At 29.8% G+C, this 20,309-nt stretch overlaps 1 protein-coding gene across 6 annotated transcripts in view; it reads right to left on the bottom strand.

Moving 5' to 3' along the window:
* Window positions 1-841: 841 nt before the first annotated feature.
* LOC143073679 (C-X-C chemokine receptor type 1-like) overlaps window positions 842-20,309 on the bottom strand; it is a 42,331-nt gene continuing 22,863 nt past the window's right edge. For 5 of the 6 annotated variants that reach the window (XM_076249410.1, XM_076249407.1, XM_076249406.1 and 2 more), the window contains 2 exons: window positions 16,557-17,792; window positions 842-7,263 (listed from right to left, as the gene is read on the bottom strand). In XM_076249410.1, coding sequence (XP_076105525.1) covers window positions 7,169-7,263; window positions 16,557-17,769 — 1,308 coding nt within the window. In that variant the 5' untranslated portion in view covers window positions 17,770-17,792 and the 3' untranslated portion in view covers window positions 842-7,168. Of the gene's footprint in view, window positions 7,264-16,542; window positions 17,793-20,309 lie in introns of all 6 variants that reach the window. The other variant, XM_076249411.1, reaches the window with a different exon arrangement.

The raw sequence follows: 20,309 nt of genomic DNA, 5'->3' as shown, positions 1-20,309 counted from the left end.
ATGCAAAGGTTTCAAAAAGAAAATCCAAATTGGACAAAAATTGAATGATCTAAAGTAAAACATGACTTTTAAAAATTTGGCAGTTTGGTGGAAGTTAAAAGGCATTCAAATATTAGTTTGTTTTAAAAATTTTGTGATAATGTAAATGAAAATTGATTTTTATTAAGACTTTCCTCCATATTATATACTTATGATATAATTTAATCAATATGACAGAGTTAACACATGGGCATGTATTGTTTGATGCTAATGATTCTATATAATTTACTTTTTGTGATATCATAATCATGATAATGTGTATGTTCTTAAAGCCTAAAGTCAATCATTAGACAATATCTTGTCAATATATATATAGTTTTTTCACGAAAGACAGTTAACTGTTTTCTAATAAGAAAAAAATAATCAGAACTTATTACCGTGAATTTAAGCACATCTATCAAACTGAAAATAATAGATGCATAGAACTATCTTTCATCAAGTAACATGATTGTGGGCAACTTAAAATTTAACTTAAATGAAAGGTTAATTGGAGTCCTTAAGGTCAAGGTCATCTATTATATGTGGTAGGCAGTTATACCATCTTTGGGTGAAGATGCAAAGGATATGCTTGGGTACTCCCAGAGGGTATTGCAATAGACCCTCAACTTTGTTTAGGATAACTTATAAATGACCTTTCCTTTCAAATTATCAAACAATTGAAAACAAAATTCTGTACTTTTAAAAATTAACAAATATTTCAACAGACATTCTTTATTTATTTTACTCAAAATTAAGGATTTACCTATTTCAGAATTCTTAGTTTATTTGCTCTTAATTTGATACCAAAAATAAAATTGAAAACATAACCTCTGGCATATATAACTTAGTTTCTTCCTGGTATTTCTTTAAATACCAACTAAAATAGCTTACATCAGACAGGTAGGAAATATGTAGGCAGGATTTTAAAACTTTTCCACCACATGTTACAGAACATGATAAATTAATGTGTAAATTATTACATGAATAAATTGACAGAATTTTTTACAAACAATAAAATGGAGAAATAAGAGGAATGAAGTGAATTGAAAGAATAATTGACAACAACACGAATATTAACATCAATGCCCTATTTGAGAGTCTTGTTGCTTGGTAGTCACAATTCTTACATATTTGCTTTGTCTACAATAATTATCAGTAAACATCAAATATTCCAAGATAAGCATCAACGTACTTATAAATAATGTATCAAGATTCTACCTGCCACAAAATACTTTTATACAACTATTACAACTGACAGACGTGAGCCAGCTTAAACATACTTTTCTACAACTACATGTACTACAATTTTCAGACATGAGCCAGCTAAAAATAAGACTTCAATAATCTCAATTTACTACAAGCTTTCTATTTCATTTACAGGATTACAGTTTGTCTTCATGTGTCTAAAATATGACATGACTTTTGGTCACTTCAAAAACACTACTTTTAATGCCAATACTGTTGCATCAATCTTTCTACTTTTGATACCCGTCAATTCTGAAATTCTTAATATAAATTGTTCAGTTAGGTGTCTAAATATCAATATATCCTTACAGTTTACGTTCAAGGATGGGTCTACATGTATGGAAGCTAAATATCAATATATCCCTACTGTTTACGTTGAAGTATGGGTCTAGATGTATGGAAGAGGGCATAATTGTTCACAATGGTATAAATATTTTGCCAGACCTAGCAAAGTGAATTTTTGTTGGACAATTTCATGTCAACAACCAATTGATAATGCCCCTCCTCCGTCTGAAGCTCCTACCGATTTTACAATTATTATAGATTGATTTACCCTACTTCTGTGTTCCAATTAGCACTACCATCTAATATCACTAACTTGGTACTTTGTTATTGGCATTCAATCAACACTGAGACAAAGCAAATATGTAGTAACTGTCAACTTATAACCAAATTAAATGTAAATATATATCTGTACATAAATGATATGGTGAGGTCAATTTACAGTGTACACTCGATCACATGGTCATACTGAAATACCCGTAAATTATAATACTGACCATTCACATGCTTCTTTCATTCTAAATATATGAGAAATGCAAAAAGATTTGAAAATGCAGTCGATAACAAAATAGATAAATGAAATGATTAAAATACAATATATAACATTAAATGATCAACAATAAATAGCATAAAACAAAACAAATAGCCATTTTATCGTTTACTATTTACAATTATATAAATCTTGAGAAAATAAATTTATACTAATATATATCTTTTAATTTTTTGAGAACTTTTTGGATAAATGTTTGAATAGATATTTAAAGCATTTTTAAACGTTGATACCATATGATAAAGCCAGTGATTTAATCCAACACATTATTTAAAATATGCAAATTTTATGAACTGTTTAAACATGAATGAATTTTAAATTGGATATAAAGATATATGTGTATAAATTTATATTCCACAACACTTCTGTATTAATGTAATGTTTGATGGTAACATGCCTGATGAAAATAAGATTATATACAAAATGTGATGCATGTTTAAGACTAGCACTAATTTCTTATAGGCTACACCACACTATATACTATATAACACATAAAGCTGTATATCTTATTTACAAACAAAACAATGCCTCCAAAATAGAGGCTTAATAAAATGACACTCTTTAAAATAAAAGTTTAATTTGACCCGATAATGACATTTAAAACTTAATCCTGCTTTTATAACATATGCAGGTGTTTAAAAGCAAATATGACAAATGAAATTCTGTTTAATAATAATTTACATTTCATTTAGTGATTAACTTTTTAATTTTTATTATTGAACATAATATGAAGAAGGCACCAACTTCCAAGTAGAGTTTAAAACTCAATATTTTTTTATGTTATATAACTCATGAATTACACCTTTGTCTGACTCAGATTTTGAACATGTTTTATAAGATGATGGGGACTATAATATCAAGACTAAATAAATTGATTTCCTTTTTTCTAATGCCAAATTGTAAAGGGTCAATACAGGAGTAAAGAGTATTGGCCATCATGGTATGTCAAAGTGTACATGATTGATTGATTGTTAGTTGTTTAGTGTCCAGTGGCAAATATTTTACATGCATCTTCAGGACAAGAAGGGTACAAGAAACCCAAGTTACATTGTAAAGATCCAACTTTTGAATGTCTGTACCGCCACAAACATTTTCTTTATATTTATGCCTTGATGGCAAACAGTTTTTTTTTTTAGATTCTGTTTTAACCTTGTAGATGATTGTTATAATAATAAATTTTGCAACATCTGTCTGATTATTTACATTAAATCATTGAGTGACAGTCAAAATAACATAATGGACGTTACAATGACACAATATAACATGTATTTATCTGGATCCAGAAGGTCTAGGCTGTAGTAGGTTGGGAATATTTATAATTCTGATTAATTTAATAATACATGTTTCTGATGCAACAGCTGCCACTACGTGTACATTTTTTAATTTTATTTATAGTATTCAATAGTCCTCAGAAATACTCTTATTCATCCAACGACTGAAAATTAGAAAAACTAATTCTACTACCGATTGCCTACTAAAAGACAGACTTTTTCGTATCTTTCGCATTTTTTTTTTCAATTTGTCTACAATTAGGGACGACATCAAAAGATCAATGTAAGATAAAAAACTTAATTCAAATAGTTTGGGGGTGGGGGGGTTGAACTGCTGCAAGATTTGGTTATCCGACATTGATTTTTACATATATCCATATGGGTCAATCAATTTTTCCCAAATTAAGTTAATAGGGGGGTAGGGGGGTCAGTGAAAAAACTATTTGAATTAAGTTTTTTATCCTTCATTGAACTTTTGATGTCGTCCCTTACCTTATATAGTTTTAGTAACATTTAACTAAATCTGATAGACTTATTTGGTAAACATATTTCAAGACATTATAGAATAGATTTAAAATACTTTCTCATATTTTATATTCAAGGGCAAAAAGGAGACTTAATTCACAGTATCCAAAAATCATTTCATAGAAAATTTTGAATTAGCCAAACATAATAGATTTTTACCAAAACAGTCAACTAATATGATAGAAATATTGTAAAAATCTCACTAGAGGCATTTTCACAATAAATTCTGAAAACAATATAATATTACGGACTTGAGGATAAAAGAGATTAATAGATGGGACATTTAGAGAGATGATATAATGTGTTATTTACAATGGAGAAAATAGTGATTATTTACATCTGAGTCATATAACAAATAAAAGTGAGCCAATAACAAAACAAAAACTCAACATTCCTTTCGTAGTGTAAAGCACATGTTAACAAGTATTCAAGAAAAAAGCTTAATTTGTTTGGGAGAATTTTTTATACAATTTTAAATTTTTGATTCGTAATTACAATATTTTATAAAGGAATGATAACAGGTTCCATTTGAGATTTTTTTTTTTTTACTTTTTTAAATCATTAACTCCTCTTAATGCTGAACTTGGAACCCATAGACATTCTACTAAGATCAATCTTCTTAAAGCAAGAAAAACATAAAATTTTAGCTTTAACACAAATATCATATTAATGTCATACAAAAATTCGGTCAGGTATCAACAACATTTTTGTACTTTTTATATCTATAAAGGATTACATAATGTGCAGCTCATTGCCACAAGTTTAATGCAAAATGCCAAATCAATTTCACTCCATATGTTGCATGCATTTTTGCGTAGGATAATTAAAAACTTTTAAAAAAATTGTTGGGGGAAAAAAATCAGTCAAAAAACATTATTATGAAGTGTCAAACATGTGCTGAAAAGTTAAAAATGGATTTTTCATTACTGAAGCTTTTCTTAACAATAATGAATGTAGCCAATATATACATATGTTACTTTCCAGAGGTGTGCCTGAGACAAAGGTTTTATATATATACTAATATGTGATAACTGCTGTTTCTTATTTGTGTTTGTAACTATGTGTTGTTTATTATATTTGTAAAAGAATATTATATTACAATGATATTATATTATGCTCCTTGTGAGCCCATTCTATGGAAATAAAGCATCTTCTTCTTCTTCTTCTTCTATACAATAATTGAAATCATAAACAAGCTTTAAAATTTTGCCCTATATAATATTTTCATACAGAATTAACACAACAAGCAACATTTTCATATAGAAATAACAAGCAAAGAATATCATTAAAAAAATCACAAAATTTGAGCATAATTTATAACATTTCTTAAGAACAAAAGCTGCAGTTTACGAGAGGTATCTTTCACAATCCTGAAGTATAGAGGTGTTTGTTTCTAATCAAACAATGTTAACTACTATGCACGTATTTGTTTGTTATGTTTTACAATCCTGAAGTATAGAGGTGTTTGTTTTCTAATCACTATGCATGTATTTGTTGTCGATTTGTTTGTTATGTTTTTGTTGTCGGGTTGTCATCAAAGGATGTATGTGCAGTATAATGGGTTATTAATTGAATGTTTCCTTTTTATGCTAGATCAGTAGCATGCTTAGTAGAACTTCAGCAACATTAATACATCATATTCCCGAACAAATTTACAGTTATATGTAACTTATGTTCATGTAATAAAGTTTCAAATGGGAACATATATCATTTTCATTGCAAAAGTATTATGAGGCATGCATGTAAATTTATCGAGAAATGATCTATTGACCAATATTTACATTTCATTTGTTTCAAAATCTATGTTTCATGTCTTGTACTGAATAAAAATTAATTGAGGACATAAAAAAGTGAACGCTGACAACAGTCATAGCTAACAAAATTAATGTTAGAAACAAACCACTCATATTATTAACTTTGGTTTAAAACAGGTTTTCCCTGATTCATTTAAAAATCTCATTAATTAACTTATTTACATACAAGTTTTTTTCTAAGGCTAATTTTACCATATTACATTAATTTATAAGGCACTTTGGTATTAAAGTTGGAAAATTTAGTCATTATTTATCATTAAATTGAACATTAAAATAATATCCTCTATATTTGACAATCAATAATTCAATTTTCCAGTTAATATATATTATCAAATTCCACAAAACAACAACTACATGTAGGTTTCTATATTAAAATTAATTAATATGTTATAATGAGAAACTACCTTACTTTTAGCATTATTTGTGTGTATATATTTGTATAAAAAAATGTATACATTGTATTTGTAAATGCACAACAGAATTTAAATGCAAACTTTTACTTTTCCAGAGACAACATGGAACATACAATTTTTTTTTTGGCAAAAGAAGAATGTTAATCAAAAATATTTGAAACAAGGATCATTAGATGTTGACATTTAAAATTTTAAAATATCTTATCCAATTGAAATGCTTAAAAAAACCTATATTGAAGAGAATTTAGAAATGTCATAAAAACATCAAACCTGTCTAGGATTGCTCATATTTTGTGTGAATTAAAAAATAGGTCTTTATAAAGCAGTATATGGAGCATTTCTGAGTTATTTAAAAGTTTAATATTCAATCTTAATTTATAATCTTATATTCCATAACTGTCATAAATTGTTTAAGAAATGACTGTAATATTTTTTCTGTCTATGAAGAAATAACGTAAAAAATGTGGTGCACACTGAATAACGCGCATAGCGGGTTATTTAACAGTGTGCACCACATTTTTTATGTTATTTCGAATAGACAGAACAAATATTAGTCATTTCTTATAATTTAATTCTAAATTCCATTAAAAACTGTAGAAAACCATGAAAAAATGTTGATGTCACGGTCACATGACTAAATTATGTCTATTGGCTGATAACAAAATAACGTCAGCCAATCAGAAGACGTGTTACATTCAAAATTAAATTATTTGGAAATAATCTTAAAAGAATTATTTTGCATGCTTTACTTTTATTCAAATGTATGGAAAGACCAATTTCTGTGATATCATTATACAAGACCAGCTGTTCAAGAGTGTGTATCACTCAAGCTTTGATCAAATCTGATTATACGGAAATTACATAAAAAGTTTTACATCTTTCTATAATCAACATAAAACATCTTTGATTCTTAATGACTAGAAAGGGTGATGAACTCTATATATATATATATTGTATACTGAATGTACAATTCAATTGGAAATCTTTACAACATTTTTGTTTCTCAACGTTATATAATATTGTTCTTTTTTTTTGAAGGATGAAACATAATCAAGCTGGTTTTCCAAATGTGTCTTCTTTTATTTCATCTTTTTCAATTTCTTTTTCTATCATTGAAACTCTTTCAATTCTGATTCCAGTTTCACCTGAAATAAAAAAAAAAAAAAGAAACATCACTATAGTGCCTAACAAGATTTTGTGAGGGAATTCGATGTTTGCTATACCACTATTTATTTCAACACTTTATGACAATACTTCTGTACCAATCGAAATGAAAATTTTTGCAGTGTTTTGAGAAATGATTTTCCTTTGTAGTAACGTATTGTTTTGGAAACATTTTATGTTTTAAAATCTCGAACTATGTTTTAAAAGGACAAATTTTCTGTATAAAGTCAATAATTATATGAACTTTTGAAGCCCAAACTTTGTATGGTCTTAAATACATAAATGAAAGATCCCAAAACTGTTTGAATACAGAACGACATGTTTATGAAATTATAGCAAAACTTTTGGTTGACAAATTTTTATTCGTTATTGCAAAAAAATTAATTTTCAATATCTTACATTTTCTCCCTACCCAGTTTACCCCTATTACTTATTATAATGTGGACCGGTCATTGTTATTGAGTATTAAGCAATTTGATTGGGTCAAGTTATTATTAGTCTACCTTCAAACTGTTTATGCTTTTCATACATGACTATTGATTAAACATGCATGAATGTGACAGTAACTAAAACGACCTTCAAACTGGACACTGGATGAGTTCATGTTTTGTTTTATCGATGAAAGTATAGGTATGAAAGGTAAGAATTGCCAATTCTTCTATTTTCACAAAATTTTCCAAATACACAGAAGATAGATTATTTTCTAATAGTCAATTGCGGAGAAAAACAGAAAAAGTTTACAAATAAGACGTTTTATTCCAATCAACAACTCATTTTTCGGAGAGAATTTACACACAGCTACGCCAGGTAAAATTATTATTGATCTTACAAAAAAAACAACATTCTTCAATATCATAGGAACATGCTAATTACAATTAATCCCAAACTAAGGAAGTCATTAAATAAAGTCAAAATATGTCCGATCTACCTATTTTTGGAGCAAAAAAGTTAATACGGATGTATTAAGGTCAATTTCGTCTACCTCACATAATCTTGTTAGGCACTATAAATTCCCTGTTCTTGATTAGAATAAAACCACAATAATATTTACAACATTTCCATCCCTCATTGTTAGCATGTGATTAGAGGCTTATTAATGAAGCATAACACCTTTAGGAAATATCCCACAAATATCTGAAATATTTATTTCTGTAAATGTTTACAAACAAAACAGGCTATGACTATCCTTCTAAATTAATGATGAAACCTTATCATTGGATAAAAAATAGGATTCATCATTTTGATTGGTCAAAAATGAGGTTAAGTCTAAGTATTGATTTTAGAAGGCAGTAAACAAAAACATCAGGTGAAGATGATTAACAATTTTTCACCTCTGTATGAACTATGTGAACTCATCAAACTTCTACTTCTGAATGAAAACCACTAAGGCAAAATCATATTATCCGAAATAGAAATAATTTATAAACCATAGTATGTACATCCATGATTTAACAAATCCAAAAATATAATGTAAGCTTTAACTGATCATCCAACTAAATTCCTTAAAAAAACAAATTACTTCCAATTTTAGGCTAAAATTAGCCCTTACATGACCTTCTCCATTGTTATTGATCTAAACTTGGTAGTAATCAGAACATTAGCTTCATAACATGCGTTGAACTAAAATTTAGCAATATTTTACATTTGTAAAGGGCATTATTCTAGAACAGTAAAAAGTGAAGCCACTAAATTTCAAACTTGATCTGTGTTTTGTTTTTCATAATATTTGGTTGATCAAACTTCAGTAAGAGAATAGAAACCATCTCTAATATGGAGGGGTCATAAAAACAAAATGCTTTAATCATGTTCATTAACAACTGGAAATAAATCAGGAATAGATACATATGTACCTCAATATTGGCAGAAATCTTAATATCATAAATATCTCAATTACTGCATGATGTCTAGTCAGATAAAATCATAAGAACTTATATTATGCCAGGAATTCATACAACTTCTTTGATAATTATCTCATATTAAATCTCTCAGTAAACAACATTATGTTGCTTTAAATATAACAATTAGGTTGACAGCAAGAAAAATTTGATTTTTTTTTAATAATTCTCCATGTTGAACAGATAACTATAGTGACAATGATAAGGAATAATTGATGGATATAATTACTAATAATGATTTGTCAGTATGACTGCAGTGAGTTGCATAAAGAAGTCGAATGCCTTCAACCTACCAGATAAAATCTTATACAGGAATTCGCTTCATCAACTATGCATACTATTTATATACTTGAAAGGAGATTTTTTTAATGACTTCTTGACATGATTATTTACTGGAGCAACAAGATTGATGCCTCAGGATAAAGCTAATTGTTTATTCTCTTTCTTTTCAATCCTTTTTCTCATAATTTTTGCCTAAATTTATCCTTTCCATGTTATTATAAAAGTTTATTTTATTCTTTTTTTATTAGTTCCAAAATGTTTGTGGTGTTTTTATTATTGTAATTATAAGAAATGCAATAAGATAACTGAGTTTTAAAAGCATAAAGGATTTTTTTTTAACAGCATTTTATAAATTCTTAATTATTAATATCCAATTTATGTTTTCGCTGTTAACAATTGCAATACTAAATGTAGAAACTTATGATTTAACAGTGTATATCAATGACAGTACAAGGAATTCAACATGTTTTATCTTTAACAAGGTCTTGCTATATTATGGATCACTTAAGTTAGTGTTGTCTGACTCAAGGGCATACATGTCTTTCATAAGGGCAACAAAAGTACATTTTATAATTAGTTCAGAGGAGTTGGGATGATATATATAGCACTTTTATAAATGTCTGCTGTATAATCCCCATTTGTAGATGGGGAATAGTAATGAATTATGTAGGAAAGACTATAATAACTTCTTGAACAGAAAAAAAATTGAAATTGCAAAATGCCACAAGGTCTTAAGAATTGCTTGGTATCCAAATTACTGACTTATGTACAGAGGAAGGAGTCAACTAATATTTTACAATAACATGTATATCATATGCATAAACTTTAAAATTGACAATGGAAAGAGGAACATGTCAAATAGACAACAACCCGACCAAACAACAGAAAATAGCCAAAGTCCACCAATGGGTCTTAAACACAGAGAGAAAATTTGTTTACTTCATGTATGTTAACTTGATATTTTTTTAATCTGTTTACCTACATACACACATATCTATTAAATTACTATAGGATTACATCCTGTTTTCTCAAACGTCTTGATAAAATCCTTCAGCTGGTTAAATCTTGTATTATTAAATTACCCCTGCTCTAGTTATAGACCAGTTTAACATATATTTGGCAATACTTCAATGTCTGGTATACTGATTTTATCAACTTTTCATTATAACAACTTTAAATGGTCATCTTAAGTTCTGATAATTAAAGTAATATGACACTTTATACTGAATATTATATCGATAACAAATGTGAAAGGTTTAATAGGTTATACATGTTATCTTAACCTCATCAGTACATTTTTTGTACAAATATGTTCTGAGTAAATTATATTTGAATTTTTAAAACTAACTATGAAGAAAGACGGGCCACATGATTTTTGATCCACTCATAAATGACATTAATTTTAATGGTACAAATTCAGGACATCTAGAAGAAAACTTCACCGGATTGTGTCGGAGTAAACTTCACCAAATTGTACATGTTGTATGTCGGTAAAGTTTAATTCCAATTTATTCAATGGTTCTCTCTAGACCAAATTCTAATAAAAATTCAACTCAATCAGCAACTAGAATAATGGAAGAAACAGCACAAAAGTATCTTTTCAAAGAAAATTAAGGACCTTGAAAGAAACACTTTTTATCAATAAGATGGACCCCCCCCCTTTTTTTTGGGCCAATCAATGCATTTGAATGGGAGCATATAGTTGGAAACCCCCCCCCCCCCTTTTTTACTCTGGGTCGGGAACCCCCCTTTTTCAAATGGCTGGATCCGCCCCTGTTAACAATGACATTGTCAGTTCCATTATCCCTCACCAAACTCTCCTGATACCTATTTTTTCCCCTCCAGCAGGAGATTCACTTCTACAGCGTTACTACTTATTTATTTGCACTCTAACCCTTACACACTGGGTATCAAAAGTACTTAACAATGACATAATCAGTTCCAATATCCCTTACCAACCTCTTCTAATGCATGTATCAAAAGTACTTAACAATGACATTATCAGTTCCAAAATCCCTTACCAACCTCTTCTAATGCATGTATCAAAAGTACTTAACAATGACATAATCAGTTCCAATATCCCTTACCAACCTCTTCTAATGCATGTATCACAAGTACTTAACAATGACATTATCAGTTCCAATATCCCTTACCAACCTCTTCTAATGCATGTATCACAAGTACTTAACAATGACATTATCAGTTCCAATATCCATTTATCAAAATTATCTTAGTGTCTAGTGCTGACTATCAATCATTGACCTTCAAATAACAATACAGTAAATACTCATTTTACAAGGTTATTAAATATTAAATAACCCCATCAATATTTGTCATGTCAAAATCTATTTCTACAAAAATGATCAAAAAACAAAGTGAGAAATGGAGCAACATTTGCAAAACAAACAAAATTACGCAATGACTGCATATGTTAACTTATTTATAGAAAAGAGTTCATTGAACTTCAAGGTTATACTATTAACCTAGATTTTATACAGTACATCATGTGAAGAGCAGACAATTCACCTCAATGTGCAATAAGCCATTACAGAAACAGGCCAAAACTGACGAAAACTGTGTAAAACATCAAATAATTCAGTAAGAAGACAGGAAGTTGTTACTATTTTTATAAACTTACTAGTGCATTTTTTAAATATTTGGATATAAAAATAATCAAAATATGTTACTTCTCCTAAATTAAACAATAACAATAAGGACCTTTGTACCGAATGTTTGTTTTCAGTGCATTGAAAATTTTCACACCAGATATGGCATTCACACCTGTACAAACAACAACTTTTTTTCGATCATTTCTAAAAGTTAACTGAATACTATATATATATAAGCTAGTATATAGAAATCAAATGAAGGTGGTTAACATGAGGGTACCCATTTTGCACCTATTTTGACTAGTTTTTTCACCTACATTAATTTAGGAAACAGACAAGTGTTTCCATTTTAAGCTTATTTTGCAGATTTACTATCATCCTAGTCTGTATTTCCACAATTTTTATTTTAAATCCATACTGAAACATCGAAAAATGGGTTTATACCTGTTTCAATATAACCCAAAATTCAGTAATGAGGAATACCTAAACTGCATCCATGCTTAACTTTACCTCCATTTAAAGCGATCAACTGAAGTTTTGTGTTATTTATCTATAGTTTTAGAACATTTTGACAATAGTCCATGATTACTTTGCATTTTGTAATAAAAGGATGCCTGTTACATAATTTAATAGCTCATTTATAAAAGTTGGTGTTTGTGGACCTCACATTTGACATCACCGTAAATTCTTTTTTTCTTTACTGGATACTAAATTTGTTGATATATAATATTACAGAAGTCAGTTTAGTATATAAGGAAGTATAGCTCTGTTGAAACATGTGCACAGTAGCATCATTATGTAGCGAATTATGAGAATTATAAAAATATGAATTGTTTAGTTTCTCAGGAAACCTCTATTTTTTTGCTGCTTGTTTTGCAAAATAGGTGCAATTTGGGTTCTGTTATGTATAACATCCTTGACCTAATAGACTAGATCTTGAATTTTTAAAGTTCACTGTCCTTTTAATTTGCGTTGTAATTTATTTTCATTTTTTGCTATGAAAACATGTTTTCTGGTAATAAAAACTTTTAAATTGCGGTTACTGTGGTTAAATCAATTTACAGTAATTCTAACACAGAAGCTACAACTATTTGATACTTAATTATTCGTAAACCACAAGGTGTCCCACTAAGATCACCAAGATAACACTGTTCAAATATAACCAAATATTCAATTTCATTGAAAAATTTATTGGCGGGGATCTTTGTATAGATATTTTAGTGAATAAAATCATGGGATTTTTAGTATATATAAACGTATTCATCTCCTAAGATAGTTTTAATTTTAAAAATAAAGCACCTGAGTAGTTTAAAATATTTGTGTTGTTATTTTGTTCCTAGCCTTTGAGGAAATAAATAATCAGAGGAAATGAATCTTAAATGCTTCCTTTCTAACATATATCATTACTTTTGATGAAAAGATTTTTCTCCTTAATTCAACATATTACTTTCTTTAAACTGCATGACTTTTAATTATGTGCATGTCAACATTCTTTAAAGTAAGTTTTTTTATACATAAAGTATACATAAAACTGTTTTTCTAAGGCAAATATATAAACTTTTTTTTTTTTTTTGAAAAATAAAATTGGTACACTCTTCCTTAAATGTGTTTCTGATAAAGACTGTGTTATGAAACCATTTTCCATTGTTAGATTTAAGATTTTATGTAGAATCTACCCACCAACCCCAGTTTTCATAGATACCAAGGACTTGTAACCTTGAAAACAATTGAAAGTTTTTTCTGGACAGAATTTGAATAATAAATATTAAATAGGAATCTAAAGAACTTTGCCTCCCACAAACTGCTAGGACCAGCATGGAACACCATTAATTTTCATACAATTCCAATTTTGTGTTTAAAAAAATCTTGCATTTCCATGGATATTTGATTTCATGGTTTTGTCAAGGTCAACCTATAATCCTATATAACATTTGTATAGTCAAGGTCAACCTATAATCCTTTATAACATTTGTATTGTCAAGGTCAACCTATAATCCTATATAACATTTGTACTTTTGACATTGAACATTTAAATTCATGGTTACCCTATATCTACGAAAATTGATATCGCCATGAATAATAATGACTACACAGTAGTTATTACAGTTTCCTACTAAGTTGAATATGGTAATTAGTACAAACTTATAAGTGACTAATTAGTTTTTTTTCAACATCAATAATTTGAGCATTTTTCCTTGCATACACAATATATAAATCATTCATAAATACCAAATCTTGGATAACCGTTCATGCATTTTTAACATATAAATTATACACAAAAAACAAGAAACAACTAAAAACAATTTCGAATGAGATTTTTGTTTTTTTAAAGCTGTCTTTCACGAGTTCTGTCTATCTGGCAAGGGTTGAAATTCCTTTCCTAAAGTCCAAGTGTGCAGTTAAGGAACATTCATTTAACACTTTATAAATATCAAAAGAATTATAATAACTTTTGGACAAAATAGAATTGATTTAAATAAAAAGCTGAAACCTATTAAATGACATAAAATATGACCAGGATAAAACAATCCAACAACACAAAAAAGATAGCTTGAGATTTATACCATGTGGTCTCCAAAAATGGGCAAATGATAGTACAAAATGTCAAGCTCAAAACAACTCAAGTTTTAAAAGCTTTGCACAAATTGTAAGCGTTTGATTCTTGTAAAAGGCATCCCATTAAAAGGACTCATTGTGGACAATGTCATCAGTAATTTGTTATGAATCAGACTTTCATCCTAGTAATAATGTAATTATGAGCAAGTAAATAGGTGTTATAAGAGCCTTTACCTAATACCTTTAGAGCTTAAATAAATATCACAATGACATTTCAATGTCATATATTGACAGTTTAAGATTGGAAATAAACTCTTTGGAAAAAAAGAAGGGTTTTTCTTTAAGTATGAATGATTAATTTTCAGTTCAACCAGAGGTTCTAAACTTTTTTAATCTTCTACCATGAAAAGCTTTACTTTATAAATGCTTATATCCATGAAAAACAAATGATTATTGAAGACATTACAATGAAAGGTAAATAATATGAATTTTGTTCAGTTCTAATTTAAACCATAAGTCTGATGTAAACTTGATATCCGTTTGTGACCTTGTGTACAACAACTTAACCTTTCATTTATTCTTAATATTCATGTATTTTAAAATAACTTGCATTTTCTCTTTTTCTTAGTTGAACTTCTTATTTTCCCCTATATTTGTATCAAGATGATCTAACATACCCCTAAAACCATACCATTTTTCTCCCCCCCCCCCCTTTATTAAGATGATCTAACATACCCGTAAAACCATCTCATTCCCCCCTATATTAAGATGATAGAACATACCGCTAAAACCATACCATTACCCCCCCCCCCCCCTATATTAAGATGATCTAACAAACCCCTAAAACCATACCATTTTTCTCCCCCCCTCCTTTCCCCTTTATTAAGATGATCTAACATACCCCTAAAACCATACAATTTTTCTCCCCCCCCCCTTATCCTTTATTAAGTTGATCTAACAAACCCCTAAAACCATACCATTTTTCTCCCCCCCCCCCCTTTTCCCCTTTATTAAGTTGATCTAACATACCCCTAAAACCATACCATTTTTCTCCCCCCTCCCTTTCCCCTTTATTAAGATGATCTCACATACCCCTAAAACCATACCATTTTTCTCCCCCCCCTTTCTCCTTTATTAAGATGATCTAACATACCCCTAAAACCATACCATTTTTCTCCCCCCCCCTTTTCCCCTTTATTAAGTTGATCTAACATACCCCTAAAACCATACCATTTTTCTCCCCCCTTTCCCCTTTATTAAATTGATCTAGCATACCCCTAAAACCATAACATTTTTCTCCCCCCCTTTCCCCTTTATTAAGTTGATCTAACATACCCCTAAAACCATACCATTTTTCTCTCCCCCCTCCCCTATATTAAGATGATCTAACATACCCCTAAAACCATACCATTTTTCTCTCCCCCCCCCCTATATTAAGATGCTCTAACATACCCCTAAAACCATACCATTTTTCTCTCCCCCCCCCTATATTAAGATGATCTAACATACCCCTAAAACCATACCATTTTTCTCTCCCCCCCCCCTTATATTAAGATGATCTAACATACCCCTAAAACCATACCATTTTTCTCTCCCCTTTCCCTTTATTAAGATGATCTAACATACCCCTAAAACCATACCATTTTTCTCTCCCCCCTCCCCTTTATTAAGATGATCTAACATACCCCTAAAACCATACCATTTTTCTCTCCCCTTTCCCTTTATTAAGATGATCTAACATACCCCTAAAACCATACCATTTTTCTCTCCCCCCTTTATTAAGATGATCTAACATACCCCTAAAACCATACAATTTTTCTCTCCCCCCCCCTTATATTAAGATGATAAAACATACCCCTAAAACCATACCATTTTTCTCTTCCCCCCCCCCCCCTTATATTAAGATGATCTCACATACCCCTAAAACCATACCATTTTTCTCATCATAGATTGATCCAACAAACAATCCACCATTTTTTTCATTGTTAATGATAATGGAGATTGGACATTTAGAATCTTGAACTTCGCCTTCTATGAAATTGACTACTTCCATTTCATTGTTATCTTCGTCCACATGTTTGGCATTTTCATCGATATCTTCGTCAGCATCTAGGTTGTCTTTATCAATTTCTTCACCGTCATCTTGAATTAGAGTCGTATGATTTGACATTCCGCTGTCAGTCTTCTTCCGTCGGGGACGATGTCCTCTTTCACGGCAAGAGTTACAGTTAATAATTTCATCAAAACTATTTCCAAAGTAATATGAAAACTTTGCATATATGACTGGACGAATTGCTAAGTCTACCAATGCTACGATTTCACAATATTTCAAAACTTCAAATAGTGTATCGATCTGATCATACAGTACATCATCAAAGTCTAAAACTGACTTCATACTAGTAACTAACTCTCGAGTTTTGTAAAAAATCATTATATACACTACCTCATTTGGTAATTTGAAAATAGCAAATGTTATTACTAAGATAGTCACCATTTTTGAAAATCTACGTTCTCTTGACGAATAACTTTCGTAAAAGAATCTCATGCTTAAGAACTTTGTCACTACATATAAGATACATATTACAAGTAACGGAATCATATATGAAAATGAAAATCGTAACCATAGTATTCTTTCATCTTCTGGCGTCAGGTCTGAACCTAGTTCAACACATACTTTAAAGTCTTTGTCGTATGCTACAGTTTTGAGATTAAGAATGTTTGACAGACAGATTACTATCCATATAACCACACAGCCTATGATGGTGTGACGAACATATGACCTGGAACGAACACGTTCATTTAACATGATACAACGAATGATGCTGAAAAGTACCAAATGTGCTCCTGCAACATATGAACATACTGAAGTCAAATAAAAATGTGCTTTACACAAAGGTGTATTCACTATGCCTTTATGCCCAACTTCATTGAAAATGATATATGGACTTTCCATAATGATATTGAGCAAGTCTGCTACCGCCAATCCTCCAATTGCAATGTAGATTGGAATTCGGGGATATTTTGAGCATATTAATGCTTGGATGACCAGTATGTTTCCTAGGATACAGACTATTCCTATCAGGGCTACAACAACGCAGATAACTATCATTGATACTCCCGGATTTTTGTCTTCCTCTCCCTCCATTGCTAATCAGGTTGGCTACAGAACTGCAAAAAAAAAATAACACCACTAAATAAAATCTTACAACATGTACAAGATGGGTAAAATCTTAATACAGAATGTTTACATCTGTTTCAATCAACATTAGATTTTCATCTGATCTTTAGATTTACACTCAGAAACTATTACTGTGAATTTATTATTACTTGTTGAATTCCTTTCTCTGATATGGATCTATGAATTCAAGAGTTCTAGGAAGCAAAATTTTTAAAGGCTGATAAGCAAATTTTGGCAAAATCATGAAATCAAATATCCCTGAAAAATTGGTACCAGTAACATACATACAGGTACCAGTAACATACATACAATCTGATAACCAGGTGCTCCGCAGGGCGCAGCTTTATACGACCGCAGAGGTCGAACCCTGAACAGTTGGGGCAAGTATGGACAAAACATTCAAGCGTGATACAGCTCTGAATTTGGATTGTGATCAAATTTTTGACATTACATGGTTTTTTTTTACACAAAACAAATGTCAAGATTTTACAAATCAATTAAAGATTTCTTCTTCAAACTTTTTAAATCTAAAATTAAATAGTTGACACAGCATAGGTTTCTGACACAGAATGAATGTGGTCTAATGAACTTTAAAGTTTTTTTTTGCCTTTGAGCAATTCACTATGCTGTTGAATATTAATCCTCTCAAAAAAATGTTTGAAGAAATTTTCTTTTTATTTATGAAATCTGAAATGAGAAAAATTTAACCCCCCCCTTTTTTTTCACATCCCTGTTTTCCTTTTTCCAAAACTGATATCAATTCAAATTTCTAATGGAGTTTGCAACAATAACTACTCTTTTAAATACATCATAAAATATTAAAATGTAAAATAAAGTGCTTGTTATCACTGAATGGTAAAGATTGGTTGGTAGTAAAAGTGAATATACATTATTTATTGTATAAAACAATAAAAATGAACCCTGAACGGTTGGGGCAAGTATGGACACAACATTCAAGCTGGATTCAGCTCTAAATTTGGATTGTGATTAAATAGTTGACACAGAATGAATGTGTTCTAATGAACTTAAAATTTTTGTTTTCTCTTAGAGCAATTCACTATGCTGTTGAATATTAATCCTCTCAAAAAAATGTTTGAAGAAATTTTCTTTTTTATTTATGAAATTTCAAATGAGAAAAATTGAACCCAATTTTTTTAATCACATCCCCCTTTCCCTTATTCCAAAACTAATCTCAATTAAAATTTCTAATGTAGTTTGCAACAATAACTGTTCATTTAAATACATCATAAAATATTAAGATGTAAAAAAACTGCTTGTTATCACTGAATGGTAAAGATTATTTTAATTTATCAGTTGGTAGTAAAAAGTGAATATACATTGTATATTGTATATAACAAAGATTTAAGTTGATTCTGGACAAAGAAAGATAACTCCAATTAAAAAAAAATCTTGCTATTGCACAATATTTTGCAATTAGATATTTCTTGCTTACTATTCTGGACAAAGAAAGATAACTCTAATTAAAAAAAAATTTGCTATTTCACAATATTGTGCAATTAGATATTTCTTGCCATTGCGCAATACTGTGCAATTGAAAAGACTTGCTATTGCACAATACTTAATATAATAATTTTAGATCCTGATTTGGACCAACTTGAAAACTGGGCCCATAATAAAAAATCTAAGTACATTTTTGGATTCAGCATATCAAAGAACCCCAAGATTTCAATTTTTGTTAAAATCAGACTAAATTTAATTTTGGACCCTTTGGACTTTAGTGTAGACCAACCAAAAATGATGAATCTACATACACAGTTAGATTTGGTATATCAAAGAACCCCATTTATTCAATTTTTGATGAAATCAAACAAAGTTTAATTTTGGACCCCGATTTGGACCAACTTGAAAACTGGGCCAATAATCAAGAATCTAAGTACATTTTTAGATTCAGCATATCAAAGAACCTAACTGATTCATTTTTTGTCAAAATCAAACTAAGTTTAATTTTGGACCCTTTGGACCTTAATGTAGACCAATTTGAAAACGGGATTAAAAGTTAAGAATCTACATAAACAGTCATGACAGTTAGATTCGGCATATCAAAGAACCCCAATTATTCAATTTTGATAAAATCAAACAAAGTTTAATTCTGGACCCTTTGGGCCCCTTATTCTGTTGGGACCAAAACTCCCAAAATCAATACCAACCTTCCTTTTATGGTCATAAACCTTGTGTTTAAATATCATAGATTTCTATTTACTTATACTAACGTTATGGTGCGAAAACCAAGAATAATGCTTATTTGGGCCCTTTTTTGGCCCCTAATTCCTAAACTGTTGAAACCAAAACTCCCAAAATCAATCCCAACAGTTCTTTTGTGGTCATAAACCTTGTGTCAAAATTTCATAGATTTCTATTAACTTAAACTAAAGTTATAGTGCGAAAACCAAGAAAATGCTTAATTGGGTCCCTTTTTGGCCCCTAATTCCTAAACTGTTGGGACCTAAACTCCCAAAATCAATACCAACCTTCCTTTTGTAGTCATT

The sequence above is a fragment of the Mytilus galloprovincialis genome, chromosome 4 (assembly GCF_965363235.1).
Source record: "Mytilus galloprovincialis chromosome 4, xbMytGall1.hap1.1, whole genome shotgun sequence".
In the NCBI taxonomy this organism is placed as follows: domain Eukaryota; kingdom Metazoa; phylum Mollusca; class Bivalvia; order Mytilida; family Mytilidae; genus Mytilus; species Mytilus galloprovincialis.
The sequence above is the reverse complement of the archived record's forward strand: the minus strand, read 5'-3'. Positions and strand labels throughout refer to the sequence as shown.